At 39.9% G+C, this 26,035-nt stretch overlaps 1 protein-coding gene across 1 annotated transcript in view; it reads left to right on the top strand.

The window, feature by feature from the left end:
* Positions 1-25,109, top strand: part of prodha (proline dehydrogenase (oxidase) 1a) — a 32,804-nt gene extending 7,695 nt beyond the window's left edge. Inside the window, exons 3-14 of the mRNA XM_062032143.1 lie at positions 687-721; positions 2,345-2,494; positions 2,579-2,643; positions 2,951-3,067; positions 6,200-6,279; positions 8,134-8,215; positions 8,302-8,394; positions 9,581-9,727; positions 10,282-10,457; positions 10,531-10,629; positions 13,866-13,954; positions 16,782-25,109. Of these exons, the coding sequence (XP_061888127.1) occupies positions 687-721; positions 2,345-2,494; positions 2,579-2,643; positions 2,951-3,067; positions 6,200-6,279; positions 8,134-8,215; positions 8,302-8,394; positions 9,581-9,727; positions 10,282-10,457; positions 10,531-10,629; positions 13,866-13,954; positions 16,782-16,972 (1,324 nt within the window). The 3' untranslated portion in view covers positions 16,973-25,109. The remainder of the gene's footprint in view (positions 1-686; positions 722-2,344; positions 2,495-2,578; positions 2,644-2,950; positions 3,068-6,199; positions 6,280-8,133; positions 8,216-8,301; positions 8,395-9,580; positions 9,728-10,281; positions 10,458-10,530; positions 10,630-13,865; positions 13,955-16,781) is intronic.
* The last annotated feature ends 926 nt before the right edge of the window (positions 25,110-26,035 follow it).

The raw sequence follows: 26,035 nt of genomic DNA, 5'->3' as shown, positions 1-26,035 counted from the left end.
GATCTGGCCCCCGGGCCTTGAGTTTAACACCTGTGGTCTATAGCTTCCCTATAAGTAATATTGTTGAGTTATTACCAAATAAGGATTAAACAATACATGGTTTTCTGTGGTGTTGGATTGAACAGGTGTACCTAATTCGAAAACATTTTCACCTTTTATGATTTACCTAACTGTGGCCATTCGAAAACATTTTCCCATTTTATGACTTACCTAACTGTGGCCTTATCAGGTGTGTGTTTTACACATAATCCCGCTTCTAATGCTCCCAATAAGCCCACAATTTCCTCCTACCGGTTATTATCACACTAAGTACCTTGTCTAACCTGCATCATGATCAAATAGGCACACCACTTACTTGGAAGCAGCACAAAAAAATGCTTGTGTACGATTGGCTGGTGGGGACAGACCCATCTCCTCTGATTGGCTACCCAGCCGGTTGAGGGGCGGTACTTGGCAGTCCTGTTGCCTTGCCTTTTACAGAAATGTGCTGGATCCCTGCAAGTTATGCAATGGCCCTAATAGAGGAAATAGGATTAGAATTTAACTCCATTGTTGTTGTTTGAACAAAAAATCCAAAATGGGAACCTTTGTAATCAGTTAATGTATCATAAAATGATGCAAAATGGAATCACATCACTCTCATATTGTGCAACTCATGCAACTCTTTTTTTCTTGTTCTTTTTCAGTTCATGTCTGTCTCAGGCAGAAAAAGAAAGTCCAGGTGAGTGTTAGCTGACTTCCTGCTTTCAAACAGAGTCAAGCGTTTAGACACACTCTTTAGTGTTACGCCGTGACAACGTGTCTCCAAACTGTATGGAACATTCTGTTTGTCTGCTCCGGTGCAACGTGAGCCGCGTTTGGGGTAAAGGTTATGGTATGTCCATGCAAACATAATATGCTCTACCAGGAATGGCTATATTTAGACGCAGGGGCGTCTGCAATAAACCGGTTTAAACCTGGTCGGGTTCATGTTAGATGCAGCAATATAGACTTTCTAATAACCCTCCAAAGGGTATTTTGTTGGGATGTTCCGATCATGGTTTTATGACACCGATTCCATGAGTGATATCAGGCGATACCGATCACGTGTATTAACTGTAAATGTTTTAATTCATTTATGGTGAGTGATATTAACATTTAAAAATTGTGTAAAGGATATCACCACATGGGCTCAGGAACACTTCAGAAAATCACTGTCAGTAACTACAGTTGGTTGCTACATCTGTAAGTGCAAGTTAAAACTCTACTATGCAAAGCCAAAGCCATTTATCAACAACACCCAGAAACTCCGCCGACTTCGCTGGGCCCGAGCTCATCTAAGATGGACTGATGCAAAGTGGAAAAATTCTGTGGTCTGACGAGTCCACGTTTCAAATTTTTTTTGGAAACTGTGGACGTCGCGTCCTCCGGAACAAAGAGGAAAAGAACCCTCCGGACTGTTATAGGCGCAAAGTTCAAAAGCCAGCATCTGTGATGGTATGGGGGTGTATTAGTGCCCAAGGCATGGGTAACTTACACATCTGTGAATGCACCATTAATGCTGAAAGGTACATACAGGTTTTGGAGCAACATATGTTGCCATCCAAGCAACGTTATCATGGACGCCCCTGCTTATTTCAGCAAGACAATGCCAAGCCACGTGTTACAACAGTGTGGCTTCATAGTAAAAGAGTGCGGGTACTAGACCGGCCTGCCTGTAGTCCAGACCTGTCTCCCATTGAAAATTAATATACCGTAATTTCCGGACTATAAGCCGCTACTTTTTCCCCTCGTTCTGGTCCCTGCGGCTTATACAAGGGTGCGGCTTATTTACGGCCTGTTCTTCTCCGACACCGACGAAGAGGATTTCGGTGGTTTTAGTACGCAGGAGGAAGACGACGACACAATGATTAAAGACTGACTTTTCATATACCGGTAGGCTGGTTATTTTGATAACGTACAGGCGAGCACTTTGTATTACTTTGCACCGTTGAATTATTTGTACTCTGCACGAATGTTGTTCGCCATGTCAAAGATGTGAAAGTTTGATTGAATGATTGAAAGATTTATTGTTAATAAATGGGACGCTTTGCGTTCCCAAACAGTCATCTCTGTCCCAACAATCCCCTCCGTGGTAGCAGGAACCCCTATATACTACGGTAATTACACATCAAAACCCTGCGGCTTATAGTCGGGTGCGGCTTATATATGGAGCAATCTGTATTTTCCCCTAAATTTAGCTGGTGCGGCTTATAGTCCGGAAATTACGGTATACTTTTCTCTTCAGTATAATATTTAATCACAACCTTTCCCTAGAGTGAAAACATAGCTGATGACGGCTTTGTTCCCCACCCAAAACCTCCAGATGCTGAACACCGTGAGAAGAAGTACAAGGCCCATCGGCAGTTCGGGGACAGGCGCGGTGGCGTCATCAGCGCCCGCACATACTTCTACGCAGACGAGGTCAAATGTGACAACCAGTTGGAAACCTTCATCAACTGCATCAAAGCCTCAGGTAACAAGACTCCTTATATGCATAACAGTAACACACTTTTAGATGCTAACTGACATACATAATCACAACATTGTCTCATTTCAGGCGGCGCCTCTGCAGATGGCTTTTCGGCCATCAAAATGACAGCCTTGGGACGCCCACAATTCCTTGTGAGTGGAACAAAATGTCCCCAATATTATCCGTAAAAGTTCAACAGCGTTTAGTTGATTAGTATTTTGGTAGCATTAGGACTATCTCGTCTGGTAATGACTCTTTATCTCGTTCCGGAAGTCAATCATTTGCTATTTATTGCTAAAGTTATCTCGCTACAGTAGATTAAAGGACCTGGTGCCAACTTTTATGATTGTACTTAACTTTACGTTTGTTGTGTGGTCTTCAAACACTGACACTTGGAATAACTGTAGTGGGGATAAAATTGGATAGAATGTTGAACAAATGTCCCGTTTGTTTGCTCAGCTCCAGTTTTCCGAGGTCTTGGTCAAATGGAAGCAGTTCTTTAAGTTCCTGGCAGCACAGCAGGGCAAGTCGGAAATGACGACGTTGGAGCAAAAACTGGAGCCGGAACAACTCAAGGTGTGTGTGGGAGAATGTTAAGTTAAGTTGAATTAGCCTGCCAAACAAGGCAATTCACACACGTGGTGATCACAGTGTCTCCTCAGAGGAGGTAGGAAGTGGAGAGTTGTACACTATGGAAATGCAAACAACAGGTGCAAATTTATGACTGACATGAATTATCGCAAAAAGCCGCTGCCTGACCAGGGCTCAGAAAATCTGCAGGGACTCCTCCCACCCCCACCAAGGACTGTTTTCACTGCTGGACTCTAGAAAGAGGTTCCGTAGCCTCCGTAGCAGAACCTCCAGGTTCTGTAACAGCTTCTTCCCTCAGGCCGTAAGACTCTTGAACGCATCATAATAATCCCCTCAATTCTCCCCAAAAATGGATTAACTCGCTGGAATATAAAAGACAATATAACGTACATCTGTAAACGTGGATGCATATGCAAAAGTGCAATATATTTATCTGTACATTAATCTATTTATTTATATCTGCACCTTATTGATTTTTTATCCTGCATTACATTGAGCTAATGCAACAACATTTCGTTCATATCTGTACTGTAAAGTTCAAATTTGAATGACAATAAAAAAAGGAAGTCTAAGTCTAAGTACAAAAATAAACCAAAATGTGTATGTACACTACCGTTCAAAAGTTTGGGGTCACATTGAAATGTCCTTATTTTTTAAGGAAAAGCACTGTACTTTTCAATGAAGATAACTTTAAACTAGTCTTAAAGGCCTACTGAAATGAATTTTTTTTATTTAAACGGGGATAGCAGATCTATTCTATGTGTCATACTTGATCATTTCGCGATATTGCCATATTTTTGCTGAAAGGATTTAGTATAGAACAACGACGATAAAGATTGCAACTTTTGGTATCTGATAAAAAAAAGGATTGCACCTACCGGAAGTAGCGTGACGTAGTCAGTTGAACATATACGCAAAGTTCCCTATTGTTTACAATGATGGCCGCATGAAGTGAGAGAGATTCGGACCGAGAAAGCGACAATTTCCCCATTAATTTGAGCGAGGATGAAAGATTTGTGGATGAGTAAAGTGCAAGTGAAGGACTAGTGGGGAGTTGAAGCTATTCAGATAGGGAAGATGCTGTGAGAGCCGGGGGTGACCTGATATTCAGCTGGGAATGACTACAACAGTAAATAAACACAAGACATATATATACTCTATTAGCCACAACACAACCAGGCTTATATTTAATATGCCACAAATTAATCCTGCATAAAAACACCTGCGTGTTTGTTATGCTAGCTCCTAGCTCCTCTGCTAGCTCCTAGCTCCATAGAACACGCCAATACAATTCAAACACCTGATCAACACACACAATCACTCAGCCCAAAAGACCGTTTACCTAACCCAAGGTTCATGAAGCTTATATATTTTTAAAAAGTTACGTACGTGACGCGCACATACGGTCAAATTATCGAATGTTTTGCAGCCAAGGCTGCATACTCACGGTACCTGATATTCAGCTGGGAATGACTACAACAGTAAATAAACACAAGACATATATATACTCTATTAGCCACAACACAACCAGGCTTATATTTAATATGCCACAAATTAATCCTGCATAATAACACAATGCGTGTTTGTTATGCTAGCTCTTAGCTCCTCTGCTAGCTCCTAGCTCCATAGAACACGCCAATACAATTCAAACACCTGATCAACACACACAATCACTCAGCCCAAAAGACCGTTCACCTAACCCAAGGTTCATAAAGCTTATATATTTTTAAAAAGTTACGTACGTGACGCGCACGTACGGTACGGTACGTGTTATGCTAGCTCCTAGCTCCTCTGCTAGCTCCTAGCTCCATAGAACACGCCAATACAATTCAAACACATGATCAACACACACAATCACTCAGCCCAAAAGACCGTTCACCTAACCCAAGGTTCATAAAGCTTATATATTTTAAAAAAGTTACGTACATACGCAAAAAAAAGCCAAAGCTGCATACTCACAGTAGCACGTCTGCGTCTTTGTCATCCAAATCAAAGTAATCCTGGTAAGAGTCTGTGTTGTCCCAGTTCTCTACAGGCGTCTGTGTATCCAAGTCAAATGTCCTCCTGGTTAGAGTCTCTGTTATCCGAGTTCTTCCATCTTGACTGCATCTTTCGGGAATGTAAACAAAGAAGCGCCGGCTGTGTACTGTTGTGGCTGACTACGTTCGAAAAATACGTCCATTTCGCACCGACAACTTTCTTCTTTGCTTGCTCAGCTTCCTTCTTCATAATGCAATGAACATGATTGAAACAGATTCACGAACACAGATGTCCAGAATACTGTGGAATTATGAAATGAAAACAGAGCTTTTTCGTATTGGCTTCAATGTGGAAGGCATACCCGTGTTCGCCGGTCTACGTCACGCGCATACGTCATCCTCAGAGGCGTTTCGAACCGGAAGTTTAGCGGCAAATTTAAAATGTCACTTTATAAGTTAACCCGGCCGTATTGGCATGTGTTATAATGTTAAGATTTCATCATTGATATATAAACTATCAGACTGCGTGGTCGGTAGTAGTGGGTTTCAGTAGGCCTTTAACTTTAAAGAAATACACTCTATACATTGCTAATGTGGTAAATGACTATTCTAGCTGCAAATGTCTGGTTTTTGGTGCAATATCTACATAGGTGTATAGAGGCCCATTTCCAGCAACTATCACTCCAGTGTTCTAATGGTACAATGTGTTTGCTCATTGGCTCAGAAGGCTAATTGATGATTAGAAAACCCTTGTGCAATCATGTTCACACATCTGAAAACAGTTTAGCTCGTTACAGAAGCTACAAAACTGACCTTCCTTTGAGCAGATTGAGTTTCTGGAGCATCACATTTGTGGGGTCAATTAAACACTCAAAATGGCCAGAAAAAGAGAACTTTCATCTGAAACTCGACAGTCTATTCTTGTTCTTAGAAATGAAGGCTATTCCACAAAATTGTTTGGGTGACCCCAAACTTTTGAACGGTAGTGTATGTATGATAATAAATTAGTATGATGAGGAATTATAATTGCAAAAAAAAATGAAGAAGTGGGAAATAAAATAAATGGACATCATAATTAGAAAGGGAAACTGTGCGTTTAAAAACAATTTTTTTTATTGATGCTAATATTTGCTTGTAGGAAAGTTTGACCAAGCTGGGTGTTGCTGCCAAGGAAGACATTGAAAACTGGTTCACTGGAGAGAAGCTGGGTCTGTCGGGGTAAGAGGAAACACTGGATTTCTAAAGACGTGATGCAAAGTACAGAAGTCAAAGATCTTTTAAACCAGGAATTCTCAAACTGCGGTACGTGCACCACCAGCGGTAAGCAGGCTCCATCTAGTGGTACGCCAAATAATTACTTGATTTAAGTAAGATTTAAGTAAAATTTAAGTGTTCAAACTGTGTGTAATGTTACAGTGGCCAACATATTAAATAGACTTGTTGAATCAAACCTCTGCCTTGTTTTTAATGGATTCTTAGGCCTACTACGCGTCTGTATTTTAATGTTGGTCATTATGGCGGTACTTGGAGAGTCAAGTTTGAGAACCACTGTTTTAAACGACAGGAGCACACTGCTGTTTTTACCAACCAACTGCAAAAACATTAGTCAAAAGGAGCGCTGTGCTCTTTTTCAAGCAAACATTCGAGTCAAAGATCTTCTATTGGACAGTAGCGCCCTGCTGTTTTTTTAGGGACCTATTGCAAAACTGCTGGTCAAAGATCCTCTCCTTGACAGGAGCGCCCTGTTTTTTTCAGAACCTACTGCAAAAACATGAAACGAATATCATCACCTACAGCAGTGTTTTTCAACCTTTTTTGAGGCAAGGCAGGTTTTTTTCATTAAAAAATTCTGGAGGCACACCACCGCCAGGTCGTCGTGCCTTATTTTGAGTTCGTTGGTGTTTTCCTGTGTAGTGCTTTAGTTTTTGTCTTGCGCTGTTATTTTGGTGGCCCTTCCTGTTTTGTCTGTGTTTTCCTGTAGCAGTTTCATGTCTTCCTTTGAGCGCTATTCCCTGCACCTGCTTTGTGTTAGCAAGCAAGGCTATTTAAGTTGTTGCTATCCTTCTTTGTGTAGACATTGTTGATTGTCATGTCATGTACGGATGTACTTTGTGGACGCCGTAAGTTTTTGCTGTCGTCCAGCATTCTGTTTCTGTTTACTTGGGAGCCAGTACAGTTTTACTTTTGTTTTCCGTAGCCATCCCTATGCTTCATTGCCTTTTCCTTTTCCTTTTGTTCATTTTTGGTTTAAGCATTACATACCTTTTTTACCTGCACGCTGCCTCCCGCTGTGGTCTGCATATTGGGATGACAACAAACCATCCTCGTCTCACCCGACACATTCCGACTTTTACAAAGCAATTAACTACCTGCTGCCACCTACTGACATGGAGTATTACACGGTTACCCTTCCGAGCTCTACACAGCAAAGACACTAAGTAACGGCACATTATTTGCAGATTATAATTATTGATTTGCAAAAAAGAATTTTTGGACCAATTAGGTGAAGTTGCATAATTTCCCACGGCACACCAGACGATATCTCACAGCACATTAGTGGTTGAAAAACACTGATCTACAGTATATGACAGGACAATTGTGTGTGTGTGTGTTTTTGTAGGATTTACGCCATAAAGGTAGTCAAAGAAGTTCCTTAGGACAGAAGCAATTCATTTTCAAGGACCTGCAATTTTTTTTTCGACTTTTAATGACAGAGGTGCGTTGCAGTGTGCTTTCATGCTTTTGAGGACCTACTGAAAAACACAGAGATGAAGATCCCCTCCCTATACGACAGTATAACTCTGCTGTTTTTGAGGATCTACTCCAAAAATGCTCGTCAAGGGTTGTCCGATGACAGAAGCACTATGCTGTTTTAAGGAACTAATGAAAAACAAACGCTGGTCAAAGATCCTCAGTAAGACAGGAGCGCCCTGTTGTTTTTAAGGACCAAATGTAGAAAAATGCTTGTCAAAGATCCTCTACATGCCAGTGTCCTGCTGTTTTTAGGAGAAATGTGCAGAAATGTGACTAGTCGTCATGAATAACCTTCTGCTCGCATCTTTTTATTCCCAGGACCATAGATATGCTGGATTGGAACAGTTTAATCAATGATACAACAAAAATCTCCAACCTTCTTATGGTGCCAAACCTTGAGGTAAGTGAACAATGGTTTTATTGTGTAGCTCTATTTGTGGTTCCGTTATAAATGCAAATGTGTGTGTGTGTGTGTGTGTGTTGCAGACGGGCCAGCTGGAACCTTTTCTGAACATGTTTACAGCTGAGGAGGAACGACAAATGAAGCGAATGCTGCAAAGAGTGGACGTTCTTGCTAATGTGAGCATCAATAATCCTTTACAGCAGACCTGGGCAAATTAAGACCTGGGGGCCGCATGCGGCCCATTAAGCTTTTCAATCTGGCCCAAATCATTTTTTTTAGATCTTTAAGGTGGAAAGTGTAGCTTCCATTATGATGTGCAGTGATGTTTTCAAATGGTCGTAAGTCTTGAACTATACAGAGTATTTCAATGGTTGGAATATGCGCTTTTGCATGATATACTAGTTACTATGGTAATCTAATTAGTTACTACGGTAATCTAAGTCACAGCAGCTCAGACGAGGCACCAAGCAGTGTGGGTGGGGAGCGTTTCCACAGAGTGTTTCCAGAGTGTCAGCCTGAAATGCGGGCGTCAGGGACAGACGAGGAAGGGGATTTTTACAACAAAGTTCTAAAGCTTAGTGATATATCAGATATATCAGATTGTAGGTGAGTTTATTTACCCTTTGCGTTCATATTTTGCTGTTTGTTGCATTTTTGTTGCGTTTCGCTTGATTGTAAAAAATGTCAATTCATATGTTGTCAATATTCAGTGTTTTATCCTTCAAAGTTAATATTGTTAATCCCACTGTGGAAGTCGCTTCCTCGCAGCTCCACTGTAGACACGGCACAAGAGCCAAGCGTGCAGGTTTAACAAAGTTTTAATGTTTTTAACAAGATCTTTCCAAAATGTTTTTCAGCATGTCGTGACATTGCAGTCACTCCCAATCCTCTCTCTTGCTCTGCTCCCGGCCGCTTACTGTTAAAGACAACAGATGATTAGATTAGCACGTACCACCTGTGAAATCTAATCACCTGCCAGCTGTGTCTCGCCGGCAGCCCGCTGGTGCTCGTCCTCAGTACCATGGACAGCGGCGGTGACTTTTCCTCCATCAGGCAGCGCTGACTACACCTCCCCCCACACCCACATTCTTTATTGTCATGTACATTCTGGGTGTCTCATTCAGTAAAAATTTTTTTAATTCCATTCCGTTTTTTAAGGCGGTCTGTCATAACGTTTTTAGCATTTAATCATACATTATTGTGAGGTTTTGTATTAGTGTTCCTAAAAATAGATGTACCGGCCTCCAGACACATTTTTTTCCTCTAAATTTGGCCAACTAAGTCAAAATAATTGCCCAAGCCTGCTTTACAAAAAGAGTTTCCACTGGGATTTTATTTTTATGCTGTGTGTGTGTGTCCCAGTACGCCGTGGAAAACGGCGTGCGGCTCATGGTGGACGCCGAGCAGACGTACTTCCAGCCAGCTATTAGTCGCCTGACGCTGGAAATGCAGAGGAAGTTCAACAGAGAGAAACCAATCATATTCAACACGTACCAATGCTACCTGAAGGTGAGCACGCTGTGTTTGACTTAGCCACACACTGGCTATCTTTTTCTGGCCATTTTGAGCGTTTAATTGACCCCACAAATGTGATGCTCCAGAAACTCAATCTGCTCAAAGGAAGGTCAGTTTTGTAGCTTCTGTAACGAGCTAAACTGTTTTCAGATGTGTGAACATGATTGCACAAGGGTTTTCTAATCATCAATTAGCCTTCTGAGCCAATGAGCAAACACATTGTACCATTAGAACACTGGAGTGATAGTCGCTGGAAATGGGCCTCTATACACCTATGTAGATATTGCACCAAAAACCAGACATTTGCAGCTAGAATAGTCATTTACCACATTAGCAATGTATAGAGTGTATTACTTTAAAGTTAAGACTAGTTTAAAGTTATCTTCATTGAAAAGTACAGTGCTTTTCCTTCAAAAATAAGGACATTTCAATGTGACCCCAAACTTTTGAACGGTAGTGTACGTTCATGTTATTCCATGACAGGGTGTCTCCAAATAGGGATGTGGATGAACAGATGTTTTTTTACAATATTTGAATAAATATTTCAGGAAGCCTACGAGAACGTGACAGTGGACGTGGAGTTGTCGCGCAGGGAGGGCTGGTACTTTGGCGCCAAGCTGGTCCGCGGCGCCTACATGTACCAGGAAAGGGCCCGAGCCGAGGAGATCGGCTACGAGGACCCGATAAACCCCGACTACGAGGCCACCAACAGGATGTACCACAAGTGAGTCGAGGCGGACGCTGACGCTCGTCGACGCTGAGACTTGTCCTCACCCTGTGGGTGCTGTTGGTTCCAGGTGTTTGGAGTACTTGCTGGAGGACATCGACCACAGCCGTAGAGCAAACATCATGGTTGCCACTCATAACGAGGACACGGTGAAATTCACCTTAAAAATGTAAGTAATGGGGTTGCTGAAAAATGTTTTACTCATATCAAAATCACGGTTCTTATTTATTACGATTTTAAATGGATTTATCATTTTCAAAAATCGCAAAAAATGTTTTTTTTTAAAAATGTATTTATGTTTTGTTTTTATTTGAAATTTTTTTTTTTGTGAACATAAATTCTGAAGTTTGTGGTGTGTACTAAAGGAGCAGGGGGAACTCTTTTATTCTGATTACTAATTTTAAAAAAATAATTAAAAAACATTTCAAGAATACATTTTTTGAAATATATTTTTTAGGCAAAATTTATGAAAATATCTTTTTTAGGCAAAATTTAAAAAAAAAAAAATGTTTAGGCTAAATTTTAAAAATATATATTTTTAGGCTATCTCCGCACTTACTCGCCACGCGTATACATCAGAAGCGGGACATTTGTAAACTGCAAGGGTTTATCATGTTTTTTATACCAAATGGTATGGGGCGGTATAGCTCGGTTGGTAGAGTGGCCGTGCCAGCAACTTGAGGGTTCCAGGTTCGATCCCAGCTTCTGCTATCCTAGTCACTGCCGTTGTGTCCTTGGGCAAGACACTTTACCCACCTGCTCCCAGTGCCACCCACACTGGTTTAAATGTAACTTAGATATTGGGTTTCACTATGTAAAGCGCTTTGAGTCACTAGAGAAAAGCGCTATATAAATATAATTCACATCACAAATAATTCACATATGGTGGGATTTGGTGTGAAACGAGAATCGTGTGTTGAATCGGGAATTGATTCTGAATCGAATCGAAATGGAATCGTGAGTTGTTGTAAGATTCACAACCCCAGTAAGTAAGTTTTTTCTCAAATAGTAAGTCGCAACCCCCTGAGGTGCGGGTGGGGAGCGACTTGGGGGATTTTTATTGTTTGTGGCTGCACTCTACTATTCATGTTAGAACAATGCACACACCTGCAGCTAGGTGGCAGCACAGCTTAATTTAATGAACAGGCTGCCTGTTCTACCCAGTATAAGTAGTAAGAACCGTATTTTGTGGACTATGGAGCGCACTGGTACATGAGCCACATTCAGTAAATTTTAGAAGGAAAAAATATTTTCCATTTATTAGCCACGCATTAGTTAATGTTTATTTACATACCTTAATTGTTTCCAAACGATGCCTGTAACACGGCAGTAAACCGGCTGATCCAACAAAACAGAAGTCATCGTCATGGACCCGGTAGCTGCGGAAGCTAGCTCTTCAAACAGCTAAACTGACTCAATAACTCCACGGCGACAATTTGGTGAATTTACCGAAGAATTTTTAAAACTGAAACAATACAAAATAATCCCATTGTAAGTTAATAATACTAACACAGACACTGATAAACATGTTAGCATATTAGCTAATGCCAAGGACGCTTGCTTGATTACATTACGATAGCACGTAGAAATATGCATGAAAACATTCCTACAGACATCACACATGGGGGCGGTTTAGTAAGTATAAATAGTTTTAGTTACGTTGTAAACCTTGCAAACGTTGCTTGAGTGATCAATGAAGAATCCATACGAGTAGGAACGCTATGGACGGTGGGGCGGTATAGCTTGGTTGGTAGAGTGGCCGTGCCAGCAACTTGAGGGTTCCAGGTTCGATCCCCGCTTCCGCCATCCTAGTCACTGCCGTTGTGTCCTTGGGCAAGTCACTTTACCCACCTGCTCCCAGTACCACCCACACTGGTTTAAATGTAACTTAGATATTGGGTTTCACTATGTAAAAGCGCTTTGAGTCACTAGAGAAAAGCGCTACATTAATATAATTCACTTCACTTCACTATGGACGACTAGGACAGTGTTTTTCAACCTTTTTCGAGCCAAGGCACATTTTTTGCGTTGAAAAAAATCCGGAGGCACACCACCAGCAGAAATCATTAAAAAACGAAACTCAGTTGACAGTAAAAAGTCGTCGCAATTGTTGGATATGACTTTAAAGCATAACCAAGCATGCATCAACACAGCTCTTGTCTCAAAGTAGGTGTACTGTCACCACCTGTCACATCACGCCTTGACTTATTTGGAGTTTTTTGCTGTTTTCTTGTGTGTAGTGTTTTAGTTCTTGTCCTTGCGCTCCTATTTTGGTGGCTTTTTCTCTTTTTTTGGTATTTTCCTGTATCTTCCTTTGAGCGATATTTCCCGCATCTACTTTGTTTTAGCAATCAAGAATATTTCAGTTGTTTTTATCCTTCTTTGTGGGGACATTGTTGATTGTCATGTCATGTTCGGATGTACTTTGTGGACGCCGTCTTTGCTCCACAGTAAGTCTTTGCTGTCGTCCAGCATTCTGTTTTTGTTTACTTTGTAGCCAGTTAAGTTTTAGTTTTGTTCTGCATAGCCTTCCCTAAGCTTCAATGCCTTTTCTTAGGGGCACACAACTTTTGTTTATTTTTGGTTTAAGCATTAGATACCTTTTTACCTGCACCCTGCCTCTCGCTGTTTCCGACATCTACAAAGCAATTAGCTACCGGCTGCCGCCTACTGATATGGAAGAGTATTACACGGTTACTCTGCCGAGCTCTAGACAGCACCGACACTCAACAACAACACATCATTTGCAGACTATAATTACTGGTTTGCAAAAAATATTTTTAACCCAAATAGGTGAAATTAGATCATGTTCCACGGCACACCAGACTGTATCTCACGTGTGCCGCGGCACATTGGTTGGAAAAACTGAGGACTAGAAGACAAAACTTGTCCAAAGGATGGCGCCATAGCACAAACAATAATGCTTCTTGTTGTTTTTTGAGAGCAAAATGAATAAGTCTGCAGAAAGGAAAAGAAGTGACAATAACCAGAATAAAAATACCTACATACTGTACAGCAGCCTTTACATTCACTGTAGGAAAGACCAGTGTGTTTTTATGCCATTCTGCTAGCTTATCTCTGTGGGAGGTTTTTATTTTACTGTTGCTGCAGTAAAAACCAAGACCAGATCCTAATCGGAACGTGGAGCCAAAGTTAAGAGTAAAGCCATATGTGCACTGTAGCCACTAAATATCTTTAATCCGCTTCTTAATACTAATTCTCTTTAGACGGTCCTGGTACAATTTTCGTAGTGGTCCTGAGAGAAAATAAATGAGAAACACTGGCCCTACACAAATTCTTCAGATGGGTCATCGAGGATATTTCTGCAGTTCCACCCTCCGGGCCCCCTGAGCTGGGACCTCGTTATGTAAGAACCTCTTTTAACGAACATGTGTTCTTTCTCAGGATGAACGAGATGGGCCTGTCACCCACTGAGAATAAAGTCTACTTTGGGCAGCTGCTTGGTATGTGTGACCAGATCAGCTTCCCGCTAGGTATGTCTCGCGCACACACACACACACACACACGCACACACACACACACACACACACAAACTGGTTATCATTTGGAATGGGGACCAAGTTTTTGATCATCACTTGTGGGGACCACCCTTTCTACAGGTTGTGGAGGCATAACATTTTTTGGTAAAAACACATTCAGCCCAGTTAGCTCATACACGTCTTTAAATGTCTGGATTGATGAAGTAATGTGCTGATCATTCTTACTGGGGACCCTGGGGAAAAAGAGTTAATATGGTTCATGGGGACCAAATTTAAATAATTTTGCATAATTCACACAAATTTGTACGTGACTACTGAGGACCATTTAAAAAAAAAAAAAAAAGTTCAAATGAAATATCACATGATGGTCAGAATACAGCACTACAGCTGTCCTCTTATAGGAAGTTTCACCACTTAAATGTTAAAGCAAATCCTGCATCTTCTGTGACATTACTGAAAACTGCTATTTAGCAGTAATGAAGTTGTCTGCAACTCCAACTACCATATATAGAAGGATGGAAAATTCTGAATGTGAATCATACTTTAAGGCAGGCCCTGGCAATTATTTTGACTCGGGGGCCACATTCAGAGAAAAAAATGTGTCTGGGGGCCGGTATATCTATTTTTAGGAACACTAATACAAAACCTCACAATAATGTCTGATTGAATGCTAAAAACGTTATGACAGACCGCATTAAAAAAAACGTAATGGAATTTTACATATTTCTATGAAGGATAAATCATTGAATATTGACAAAATATGAATGTCACACCCTTTTTCGATCGACATATTTTACAATCAACTGAAACGCAACAAAAATGCAACAAACAGTGAAATATGAACGTGAAGGGTACAAAATAAACCCACCTACAATCTGATATATCACTAAGCTTTAGAACTTTGTTGTGAAAATTTCCTTCCACGCCTGTGGAAACGCTTCCCGCCCACACTGCTTGGTGCCTCGTCTGAGCTGCTGTGACGTAGATTACCATAGTAACTAATTATATTACCATAGTAACTAATTATATTACCATAGTAACTAGTATACCATCCATAAGCGCAGAGTCCAACCATTGAAATACTTTGTATAGTTCAAGACTTACGGTCATTTGAAAACATCATAATGGCAGCTACAGTTTTCATCTTAAAGATCTAAAAAAATTATTTGGGAATGTCCGGCGGGCCAGATTGAAAAGCTTAACGGGCCGCATGTGGCCCCCGGGCCTTAATTTGCCCAGGTCTGCTTTAAGGTAATAATGTTTTATAATCATGCTGTATGAAAATGTCATCCTAAGGAACACTAAACCAGATTTTGTTTTTGGAAAAATATATTAGTTTTAAGTAAGCATGGATACCATACAGAATCACAGTACTATTAATGCCAGGATAACAAATGTTTCACTTTTCAAGAAAATAAATTTTCTCTTTTAGCAATATTTGAAACACGTAAACAAAGTAACCCAAATTTCCCTGTTGTGGGATCAATAAAGGACCGGTACCGGTCCGTGGACCGATTGGTACCGGGCCGCGGCCGCACAAGAAATTAAAAAATTTTTTTTAAATTTTTTATTTTTATTTTTTTAATTTATTAAATCAACATAAAAAACACAATATATACATTATATATCAAAATAAATCATTACAGTCTGCAGGGATACAGTCCGTAAGCACACATGATTGTATTTCTTTATGACAAAAAATATATATATATATATATTTTTTTTTTACTACTGCCCCCTCCCCCTTCCGGTCCGTGGGACAAATTTTCAAGCGTTGACCGGTCCGCAAGTACAAAAAGGTTGGGGACCACTGCATAAACCACATAAATGCACTGCATTTGCACTGCTGTGCAAATGTCTCACACTGAAACTAACCAATAAACATGTTTTATGGGCCAAAGCTTACAAATCACTTAGGCATCTTCAGAATGGATCTGACTATCATTTTAAAAGGTTTCCCTTTAGGGCAGTGGTCCCCAACCACCGGGCCGCGCCCTCATACCGGTCCGTGGACCGCACAAGAAGACAATTTTTTTTTTTTTTAATTTTTTGTATTAAATCAACATAAACAACACAATATGTATATTGTATATCAATATAGATCGATACATTCTGCAGGGATACAGTCCGTAAGCACAGATGATTGTATTTCTTTATGACAAAAAAAAAAAAAATACAATAACACCCCCCTCCCCCCGGGTCCGTGGGACAAATTTTCAAGCGTTGACCGGTCCGCAGCTACAAAAAGGTTGGGGACCACTGCTTTAGGGGACCTGTTTTTGTTGTCCCCATACCGTCAGAGGTCCCCTAAATGTGACTGTGTAAACAGAGCGATGTCCCCATTAAGTAAGCATTGCCAGAAAACACACTCACACACACACACATAGCGCTGGTTACTAACAATAAACAGACGTGGCGTGATCACGCAGGCTTGCGTCACACGCTCATGTGGCCACCCGGCGGCCGCTTCAGTGGGCTTTGAAGTTCAGACAAGAGAGAGTTTAACCTTTAAGGGTCCCGAGATATCTTGGGAACAAACTACAGAAGGTTATCAGTGTTACAGTCGTAATGTAAGAGTCCATAGGGTGCTCAGCGTTTACCAGGGGGGTAAAAGTACTGCAATGATAAAGTAATTGACTAATAAAAGCCGGTATTGACCCCCAATATAAGACGGTATTTTTCCCAATAAAAAGACACGGTACCCGCTCGACAAGCTTTTCTTCCTGTCACTCACACACTGCAGTTATCTGGGAGAGAGGCGGTGTGTGAGCAGGGCTACCGAACATCGACTTGACCGTAGCGTGTGTCCTCGTTTCTCCAGGTCAGGCGGGCTTCCCGGTCTACAAGTACGTCCCGTACGGTCCTGTCAACGAGGTCATCCCGTATTTGTCCCGCCGCGCTCAGGAGAACCGCGGCTTCATGAAGGGCTCGCAGAGAGAGCGCAGCCTGCTGTGGAAGGAGCTGAAGCGCAGGCTGCTGGGGGGGCAGATCCTCTACCGCCCCGTCTACTGAGTCACATGACCGCCCTCAGGCATCCGTGACTCACCACACCACTAACTCTTTTTCCCAACAACTGGATTCGTGTTGTTTCTTGCAAGTATATTTATTCTACTCTGCAGTGACAATCACAAATCTTCACTTTTGGGTTGTTTGTCCAACCAAGAAGAGACACAACACTAACACTAAACAACACAAATTGTGGGCGGTGGGTGTTCATTCGTTAACAGCTGGGTCAGCTTGAGCTTGCCAAATAGTGATCCTCACTCATTGACACCCTGCAAGTGTTTACAAACACGTCATTAATGAGACATTTGGACTAACCTTACAACATGTTAACAGGCGTGCAAGAGGTCGGCTCACTATTTGGCAAGTTCCACCTTGCCACAGTTGCTATATTAGCTTTAAAACTGTATTTAAATACTGTGGCCACTGATTGGCTCAGCCCCAGGAAGCATTACTATTTTAGATTAAAAGAGTGTATATGTCGTTAAGGTGATAATTAATTAACAGCTGAGTCAGCTTGAGTTTGCTAAATAGTGATCCCCACTCATTGACACCCCGCAAGTGTTTACAAACACGTCATTAATGAGACATTTGGACTAACTTTACAACAAACATGTCATCAATGAGACATCTAGACTAACCTACAACATGTTAACGGGCGTGCAAGAGGTCGGCTCACTATTTGGCAAGTTCCACCTGGCCACAGTTGCTATATTAGCTTTAAAACTGTATATAAATACTGTGGTCATTTGGAGGTTCTGCCTTTTTAGTGAAGTATAAGCACTAATATCTATAGTATATATCACTAAAGAGGAAATACCAACATAAAAACATAAAAATCGTCACATCCAGCTTCTAATATTGCCACATCGCACATTTTTTTAAAGCATATTTCACAACATTTTTGCCTTAAATTAGGTATTTTTATGCATGAAAATGGCTAAATGAACTAAAAGTGTCAACATTGCAGTAGTATTGGCCATTAGAGAGGAGCAAACTAAGTATCAGTATCGTGGCCGCTGATTGGCTCAGCCCCAGGAAGCATTACTATATTGGATTAAAAGAGTGTAAATGTGACTAAAGTTTGTTATTTCCTGTCAAGAGGGCTTTCATCATTTTGAAAAATGTGGGCGGTGACATAACAAGTCGTTTAGGTGTTAATTCGTTAACAGCTGAGTCAGCGAGAGCTTGCCAAATAGTGATCCCCACTCATTGACACCCTGTAACTGTTTACAAACATGTCATTAATAAGACATTTGGACTAACCTTACAACATGTTAACAGGCGTGCAAGAGGTCGGCTCACTATTCGGCAAGTTCCACCTTGCCACAGTTGCTATATTAGCTTTAAAACTGTATATAAATACTGTGGTCATTTGGAGGTTCTGCCTTTTTAGTGAAGTATAAGCACTAATATCTATAGTATATATCACTAAAGAGGAAATACCAACATAAAATGTTATACAGTCGTCACATCCAGCTTCTAATATTGCCGCTCTACCACATTGCACATTTTTTTAAAGCATATTTCACAACATTTTTGCCTTAAATTAGGTATTTTTATGCATGAAAATGGCTAAATGAACTAAAAGTATCAACATTGCAGTAGTATTGGCCATTAGAGAGGAGCAAACTAAGTATCAGTATCGTGGCCGCTGATTGGCTCAGCCCCAGGAAGCATTACTATATTGGATTAAAAGAGTGTAAATGTGACTAAAGTTTGTTATTTCCTGTCAAGAGGGCTTTCATCATTTTGAAAAATGTGGGCGGTGACATAACAAGTCGTTTAGGTGATAATTCATTAACAGCTGAGTCAGCGAGAGCTTGCCAAATAGTGATCCCCACTCATTGACACCCTGCAAGTGTTTACAAACACGTCATTAATGAGACATTTGGACTAACCTTACAACATGTTAACAGGCGTGCAAGAGGTCGGCTCACTATTTGGCAAGTTCCACCTTGCCACAGTTGCTATATTAGCTTTAAAACTGTATACAAATACTGTGGTCATTTGGAAGTTCTGCCACATAGGAGGCAAAAGGGGGCCTTTTTTAGTAAAGTATAAGCACTAATATCTATAGTATATATCACTAATGAGGAAATACCAACATAAAATGTAATACAGTCGTCATATCAAGCTTCTAATATTGCGGCATTTTTGCCTTAAACTAAGTATTTTCATGCATGAAAATGGCTAAAAGTAGCAACATCACAGTAGTATTGGCCATTAGAGAGGAGCAAACAAAGTATCAGTATCGTGGCCGCTGATTGGCTCAGCCCCAGGAAGCATTACTATATTGGATTAAAAGAGTGTAAATGTGACTAAAGTTTGTTATTTCCTGTCAAGAGGGCTTTCATCATTTTGAAAAATGTGGGCGGTGACATAACAAGTCGTTTAGGTGATAATTCGTTAACAGCTGAGTCAGCGAGAGCTTGCCAAATAGTGATCCCCACTCATTGACACCCTGCAAGTGTTTACAAACACGTCATTAATGAGACATTTGGACTAACCTTACAACATGTTCACAGGCGTGCAAGAGGTCGGCTCACTATTTGGCAAGTTCCACCTTGCCACAGTTGCTATTATAGCTTTAAAACTGTATTTAAATACTGTGGCCACTGATTGGCTCAGCCCCAGGAAGCATTACTATATTAGATTAAAAGAGTGTAAATGTGACTAACAAGTCGTTAAGGTGTTAATTCATTAACAGCTGAGTCAGCTTGAGTTTGCCAAATAGTGATCCCCACTCATTGACACCCTGCAAGTGTTTACAAACACGTCATTAATAAGACATTTGGACTAACTTTACAACAAACATGTCATCAATGAGACATCTAGACTAACCTACAACATGTTAACGGGCGTGCAAGAGGTCGGCTCACTATTTGGCAAGTTCCACCTTGCCACAGTTGCTATATTAGCTTTAAAACTGTATATAAATACTGTGGTCATTTGGAGGTTCTGCCTTTTTAGTGAAGTATAAGCACTAATATCTATAGTATATATCACTAAAGAGGAAATACCAACATAAAATGTAATACAGCCGTCACATCCAGCTTCTAATATTGCCGCTCTACCACATTGCACATTTTTTTAAAGCATATTTCACAACATTTTTGCCTTAAATTAGGTATTTTTATGCATGAAAATGGCTAAATGAACTAAAAGTGTCAACATTGCAGTAGTATTGGCCATTAGAGAGGAGCAAACTAAGTATCAGTATCGTGGCCACTGATTGGCTCTGCCCCAGGAAGCATTACTATATTGGATTAAAAGAGTGTAAATGTGACTAAAGTTTGTTATTTCCTGTCAAGAGGGCTTTCATCATTTTGAAAAATGTGGGCGGTGACATAACAAGTCGTTTAAGTGTTAATTCGTTAACAGCTGAGTCAGCGAGAGCTTGCCAAATAGTGATCCCCACTCATTGACACCCTGCAAGTGTTTACAAACACGTCATTAATAAGACATTTGGACTAACCTTACAACATGTTAACAGGCGTGCAAGAGGTCGGCTCACTATTTGGCAAGTTCCACCTTGCCACATTTGCTATATTAGCTTTAAAACTGTATTTAAATACTGTGGCCACTGATTGGCTCAGCCCCAGGAAGCATTACTATATTAGATTAAAAGAGTGTAAATGTGACTAACAAGTAACAAGTCGTTTAGGTGTTAATTCATTAACAGCTGAGTCAGCGAGAGCTTGCCAAATAGTGATCCCCACTCATTGACACCCTGTAACTGTTTACAAACACGTCATTAATAAGACATTTGGACTAACCTTACAACATGTTAACAGGCGTGCAAGAGGTCGGCTCACTATTTGGCAAGTTCCACCTTGCCACATTTGCTATATTAGCTTTTAAACTGTATTTAAATACTGTGGCCACTGATTGGCTCAGCCCCAGGAAGCATTACTATTTTAGATTAAAAGAGTGTAAATGTCGTTAAGGTGATAATTAATTAACAGCGGAGTCAGCTTGAGTTTGCCAAATAGTGATCCCCACTCATTGACACCCTGCAAGTGTTTATAAACACGTCATTAATGAGACATTTGGACTAACTTTACAACAAACATGTCATCAATGAGACATCTAGACTAACCTACAACATGTTAACAGGCGTGCAAGAGGTCGGCTCACTATTTGGCAAGTTCCACCTTGCCACAGTTGCTATATTAGCTTTAAAACTGTATATAAATACTGTGGCCATTTGGATGTTCCGCCTTTTTAGGGAAGTATAAGCACTAATATCTATAGTATATATCACTAAAGAGGAAATACCAACATAAAAACATAAAAATAGTCACATCCAGCTTCTAATATTGCCACATCGCACATTTTTTTAAAGCATATTTCACAACATTTTTGCCTTAAATTAGGTATTTTTATGCATGAAAATGGCTAAATGGACTAAAAGTGTCAACATTGCAGTAGTATTGGCCATTAGAGAGGAGCAAACTAAGTATCAGTGTCGTGGCCACTGATTGGCTCAGCCCCAGGAAGCATTACTATATTGGATTAAAAAAGTGTAAATGTGACTAAAGTTTGTTATTTCCTGTCAAGAGGGCTTTCATCATTTTGAAAAATGTGGGCGGTGACATAACAAGTCGTTTAGGTGTTAATTCATTAACAGCTGAGTCAGCAAGAGCTTGCCAAATAGTGATCCCCACTCATTGACACCCTGCAAGTGTTTACAAACACGTCATTAATAAGACATTTGGACTAACCTTACAACATGTTAACGGGCGTGCAAGAGGTCAGCTCACTATTTGGCAAGTTCCACCTTGCCACAGTTGCTATATTAGCTTTAAAACTGTATATAAATACTGTGGTCATTTGGAGGTTCTGCCTTTTTAGTGAAGTATAAGCACTAATATCTATAGTATATATCACTAAAGAGGAAATACCAACATAAAATGTAATACAGCCGTCACATCCAGCTTCTAATATTGCCGCTCTACCACATCGCACATTTTTTTAAAGCATATTTCACAACATTTTTGCCTTAAATTAGGTATTTTTATGCATGAAAATGGCTAAGTGAACTAAAAGTGTCAACATTGCAGTAGTATTGGCCATTAGAGAGGAGCAAACTAAGTATCAGTATCGTGGCCACTGATTGGCTCTGCCCCAGGAAGCATTACTATATTGGATTAAAAGAGTGTAAATGTGACTAAAGTTTGTTATTTCCTGTCAAGAGGGCTTTCATCATTTTGAAAAATGTGGGCGGTGACATAACAAGTCGTTAAGGTGTTAATTCATTAACAGCTGAGTCAGCGAGAGCTTGCCAAATAGTGATCCCCACTCATTGATACCCTGCAAGTGTTTACAAACACGTCATTAATGAGACATTTGGACTAACCTTACAACATGTTAACAGGCGCGCAAGAGGTCGGCTCACTATTTGGCAAGTTCCACCTTGCCACATTTGCTATATTAGCTTTAAAACTGTATACAAATACTGTGGCCACTGATTGGCTCAGCCCCAGGAAGCATTACTATATTAGATTAAAAGAGTGTAAATGTGACTAACAAGTCGTTTAGGTGTTAATTCATTAACAGCTGAGTCAGCTTGAGTTTGCCAAATAGTGATCCCCACTCTTTGACACCCTGCAAGTGTTTACAAACACGTCATTAATGAGACATTTGGACTAACTTTACAACAAACATGTCATCAATGAGACATCTAGACTAACCTACAACATGTTAACGGGCGTGCAAGAGGTCGGCTCACTATTTGGCAAGTTCCACCTTGCCACAGTTGCTATATTATCTTTAAAACTGTATATAAATACTGTGGTCATTTGGAGGTTCTGCCTTTTTAGTGAAGTATAAGCACTAATATCTATAGTATATTTCACTAAAGAGGAAATACCAACATAAAATGTAATACAGTCGTCACATCCAGCTTCGAATATTGCGGCTTTACCACATCGCACATTTTTTTAAGCGTATTTCACAACATTTTTGCCTTAAATTAGGTATTTTTATGCATGAAAATGGCTAAATGAACTAAAAGTATCAACATTGCAGTAGTATTGGCCATTAGAGAGGAGCAAACTAAGTATCAGTATCGTGGCCGCTGATTGGCTCAGCCCCAGGAAGCATTACTATATTGGATTAAAAGAGTGTAAATGTGACTAAAGTTTGTTATTTCCTGTCAAGAGGGCTTTCATCATTTTGAAAAATGTGGGCGGTGACATAACAAGTCGTTTAGGTGATAATTCGTTAACAGCTGAGTCAGCGAGAGCTTGCCAAATAGTGATCCCCACTCATTGACACCCTGCAAGTGTTTACAAACACGTCATTAATGAGACATTTGGACTAACCTTACAACATGTTAACAGGCGTGAAAGAGGTCGGCTCACTATTCGGCAAGTTCCACCTGGCCACAGTTGCTATATTAGCTTTAAAACTGTATATAAATACTGTGGTCATTTGGAGGTTCTGCCTTTTTAGTGAAGTATAAGCACTAATATCTATAGTATATATCACTAAAGAGGAAATACCAACATAAAATGTCATACAGCCATCACATCCAGCTTCTAATATTGCCGCTCTACCACATCGCACATTTTTTAAAGCATATTTCACAACATTTTTGCCTTAAATTAGGTATTTTTATGCATGAAAATGGCTAAATGAACTAAAAGTGTCAACATTGCAGTAGTATTGGCCATTACAGAAGAGCAAACAAAGTATCAGTATCGTGGCCGCTGATTGGCTCAGCCCCAGGAAGCATTACTATATTGGATTAAAAGAGTGTAAATGTGACTAAAGTTCGTTATTTTCTGTCAAGATGGCTTTCATCATTTTGAGAAATCTGGGCGGTGACATAACAAGTCGTTTAGGTGTTAATTTGTTAACAGCTGAGTCAGCGAGAGCTTGCCAAATAGTGATCCCCACTCATTGACACCCTGCAAGTGTTTACAAACACGTCATTAATGAGACATTTGGACTTACCTTACAACATGTTAACAGGCGTGCAAGAGGTCGGCTCACTATTTGGCAAGTTCCACCTTGCCACAGTTGCTATTATAGCTTTAAAACTGTATTTAAATACTGTGGCCACTGATTGGCTCAGCCCCAGGAAGCATTACTATATTAGATTAAAAGAGTGTAAATGTGACTAACAAGTCGTTTAGGTGTTAATTCATTAACAGCTGAGTCAGCGAGAGCTTGCCAAATAGTGATCCCCACTCATTGACACCCTGCAAGTGTTTACAAACACGTCATTGATGAGACATTTGGACTAACTTTACTACAAACATGTCATCAATGAGACATCTAGACTAACCTACAACATGTCAACGGGCGTGCAAGAGGTCGGCTCACTATTTGGCAAGTTCCACCTGGCCACAGTTGCTATATTAGCTTTAAAACTGTATATAAATACTGTGGTCATTTGGAGGTTCTGCCTTTTTAGTGAAGTATAAGCACTAATATCTATAGTATATATCACTAAAGAGGAAATACCAACATAAAAACATAAAAATCGTCACATCCAGCTTCTAATATTGCCACATCGCACATTTTTTAAAAGCATATTTCACAACATTTTTGCCTTAAATTAGGTATTTTTATGAATGAAACTGGCTAAATGAACTAAAAGTATCAACATTGCAGTAGTATTGGCCATTAGAGAAGAGCAAGCTAAGTATCAGTGTCGTGGCCACTGATTGGCTCAGCCCCAGGAAGCATTATTGGATTAAAAGAGTGTCAATGTGACTAAAGTTTGTTATTTCCTGTCAAGAAGGCTTTCATCATTTTGAAAAATGTACTTAGAAGGTCATGAACAGGTGTTTTATGCTCTCGCTATGAAATATTACATTTATAATGAATGATTCTTACTTCAAATTCATGTCCGCAACCAATTAGCAGCGACAAAAGAGGGATTACTGTATATTATTTTATAAATGGTGGTATTTAATTGTGTACTTTACATGAACGATGCGTTTTCTATTTGTGCGCTCTTACCTCGCATACAGTCGTCACTCCAAAGTGCCTTCAAGGATTGTTTCCATGTGAGTTATGTCTCCTATTACCTCCAACTGGTTTGTTTTGTTTTGTGGCACTATGTGTATTTATGATTGAAAAAAAAATACGTCAACCGAGTGTCAGTAATAAAGGTATTTTTTGTTCTTTGTACATGTTTCACATTGCTGTGTGTGAGACACGTTGCTCATGTTGTGTCGATGGACTTGTCACACATTATTGGTGACAATTATATGTGTGTGTCATGTTGCCCTGGAGCACATCTTGACCTCTCTTTGTCAAAGCACGGTAAATAATTACTTATTTTGACTAGGAAGGACCATAATAGACGGCGTGGGAGAAAGTGTGTTCCCGCATGGGGAGAAAAAAAAAAGTAGATTATGTGATTGGAAGCCGTGTTCAAATCAATGACGCACAACAAAGTGGACTGTTTGTGTTGCAACAAAAGCACATGATGTGTTTCTAGAAGTGTGTCGCTGCAACTCGGCAGCTTTGTTTTCTGCTGGATCATCACATTTTGTACAGTTGTAAAATAAATGATTTTCAAACAATTACAAATATTAGACAACTTTCACTGTGTTTGAACTTGATTGCCCACATTCAAATGTAAATTATGCTTAGCTTTAACTATATATTTAGTATTATTTAGTATTTGTTATCAGAGCTGGGGGGAAAAAATAGTCCTGTTACTCCAGACACAAATGTCCACTGCAGAGGACGCTGGTTCCCAGGAGGATATGGTAAAGCAGATGTTAGGTATGGGGTGGGCGGGGCAAGGGGGGGCGGCGTTAAGGGGGGAGGAGTATATTTATAGCTAGCTAGAATTCACTGAAATTCAAGTATTTCTTTATATATATATATATATATATATATATATATATATATATATATATATATATATATATATATATATATATATATATATATATATATATATATATATATATATATATATATATATATATATATATATAAAAGAAATACTTGACTTTCAGTGAATTCTAGCTATATATATATATGTATATATATATGTATATATATATGTATATATGTATGTATATTAGGGGTGTGGGAAAA

Source organism: Entelurus aequoreus, linkage group LG21 (genome assembly GCF_033978785.1).
Source record: "Entelurus aequoreus isolate RoL-2023_Sb linkage group LG21, RoL_Eaeq_v1.1, whole genome shotgun sequence".
In the NCBI taxonomy this organism is placed as follows: domain Eukaryota; kingdom Metazoa; phylum Chordata; class Actinopteri; order Syngnathiformes; family Syngnathidae; genus Entelurus; species Entelurus aequoreus.
Note: the sequence above shows the minus strand (reverse complement) of the source record. Positions and strands in the feature narration are given on the sequence as shown.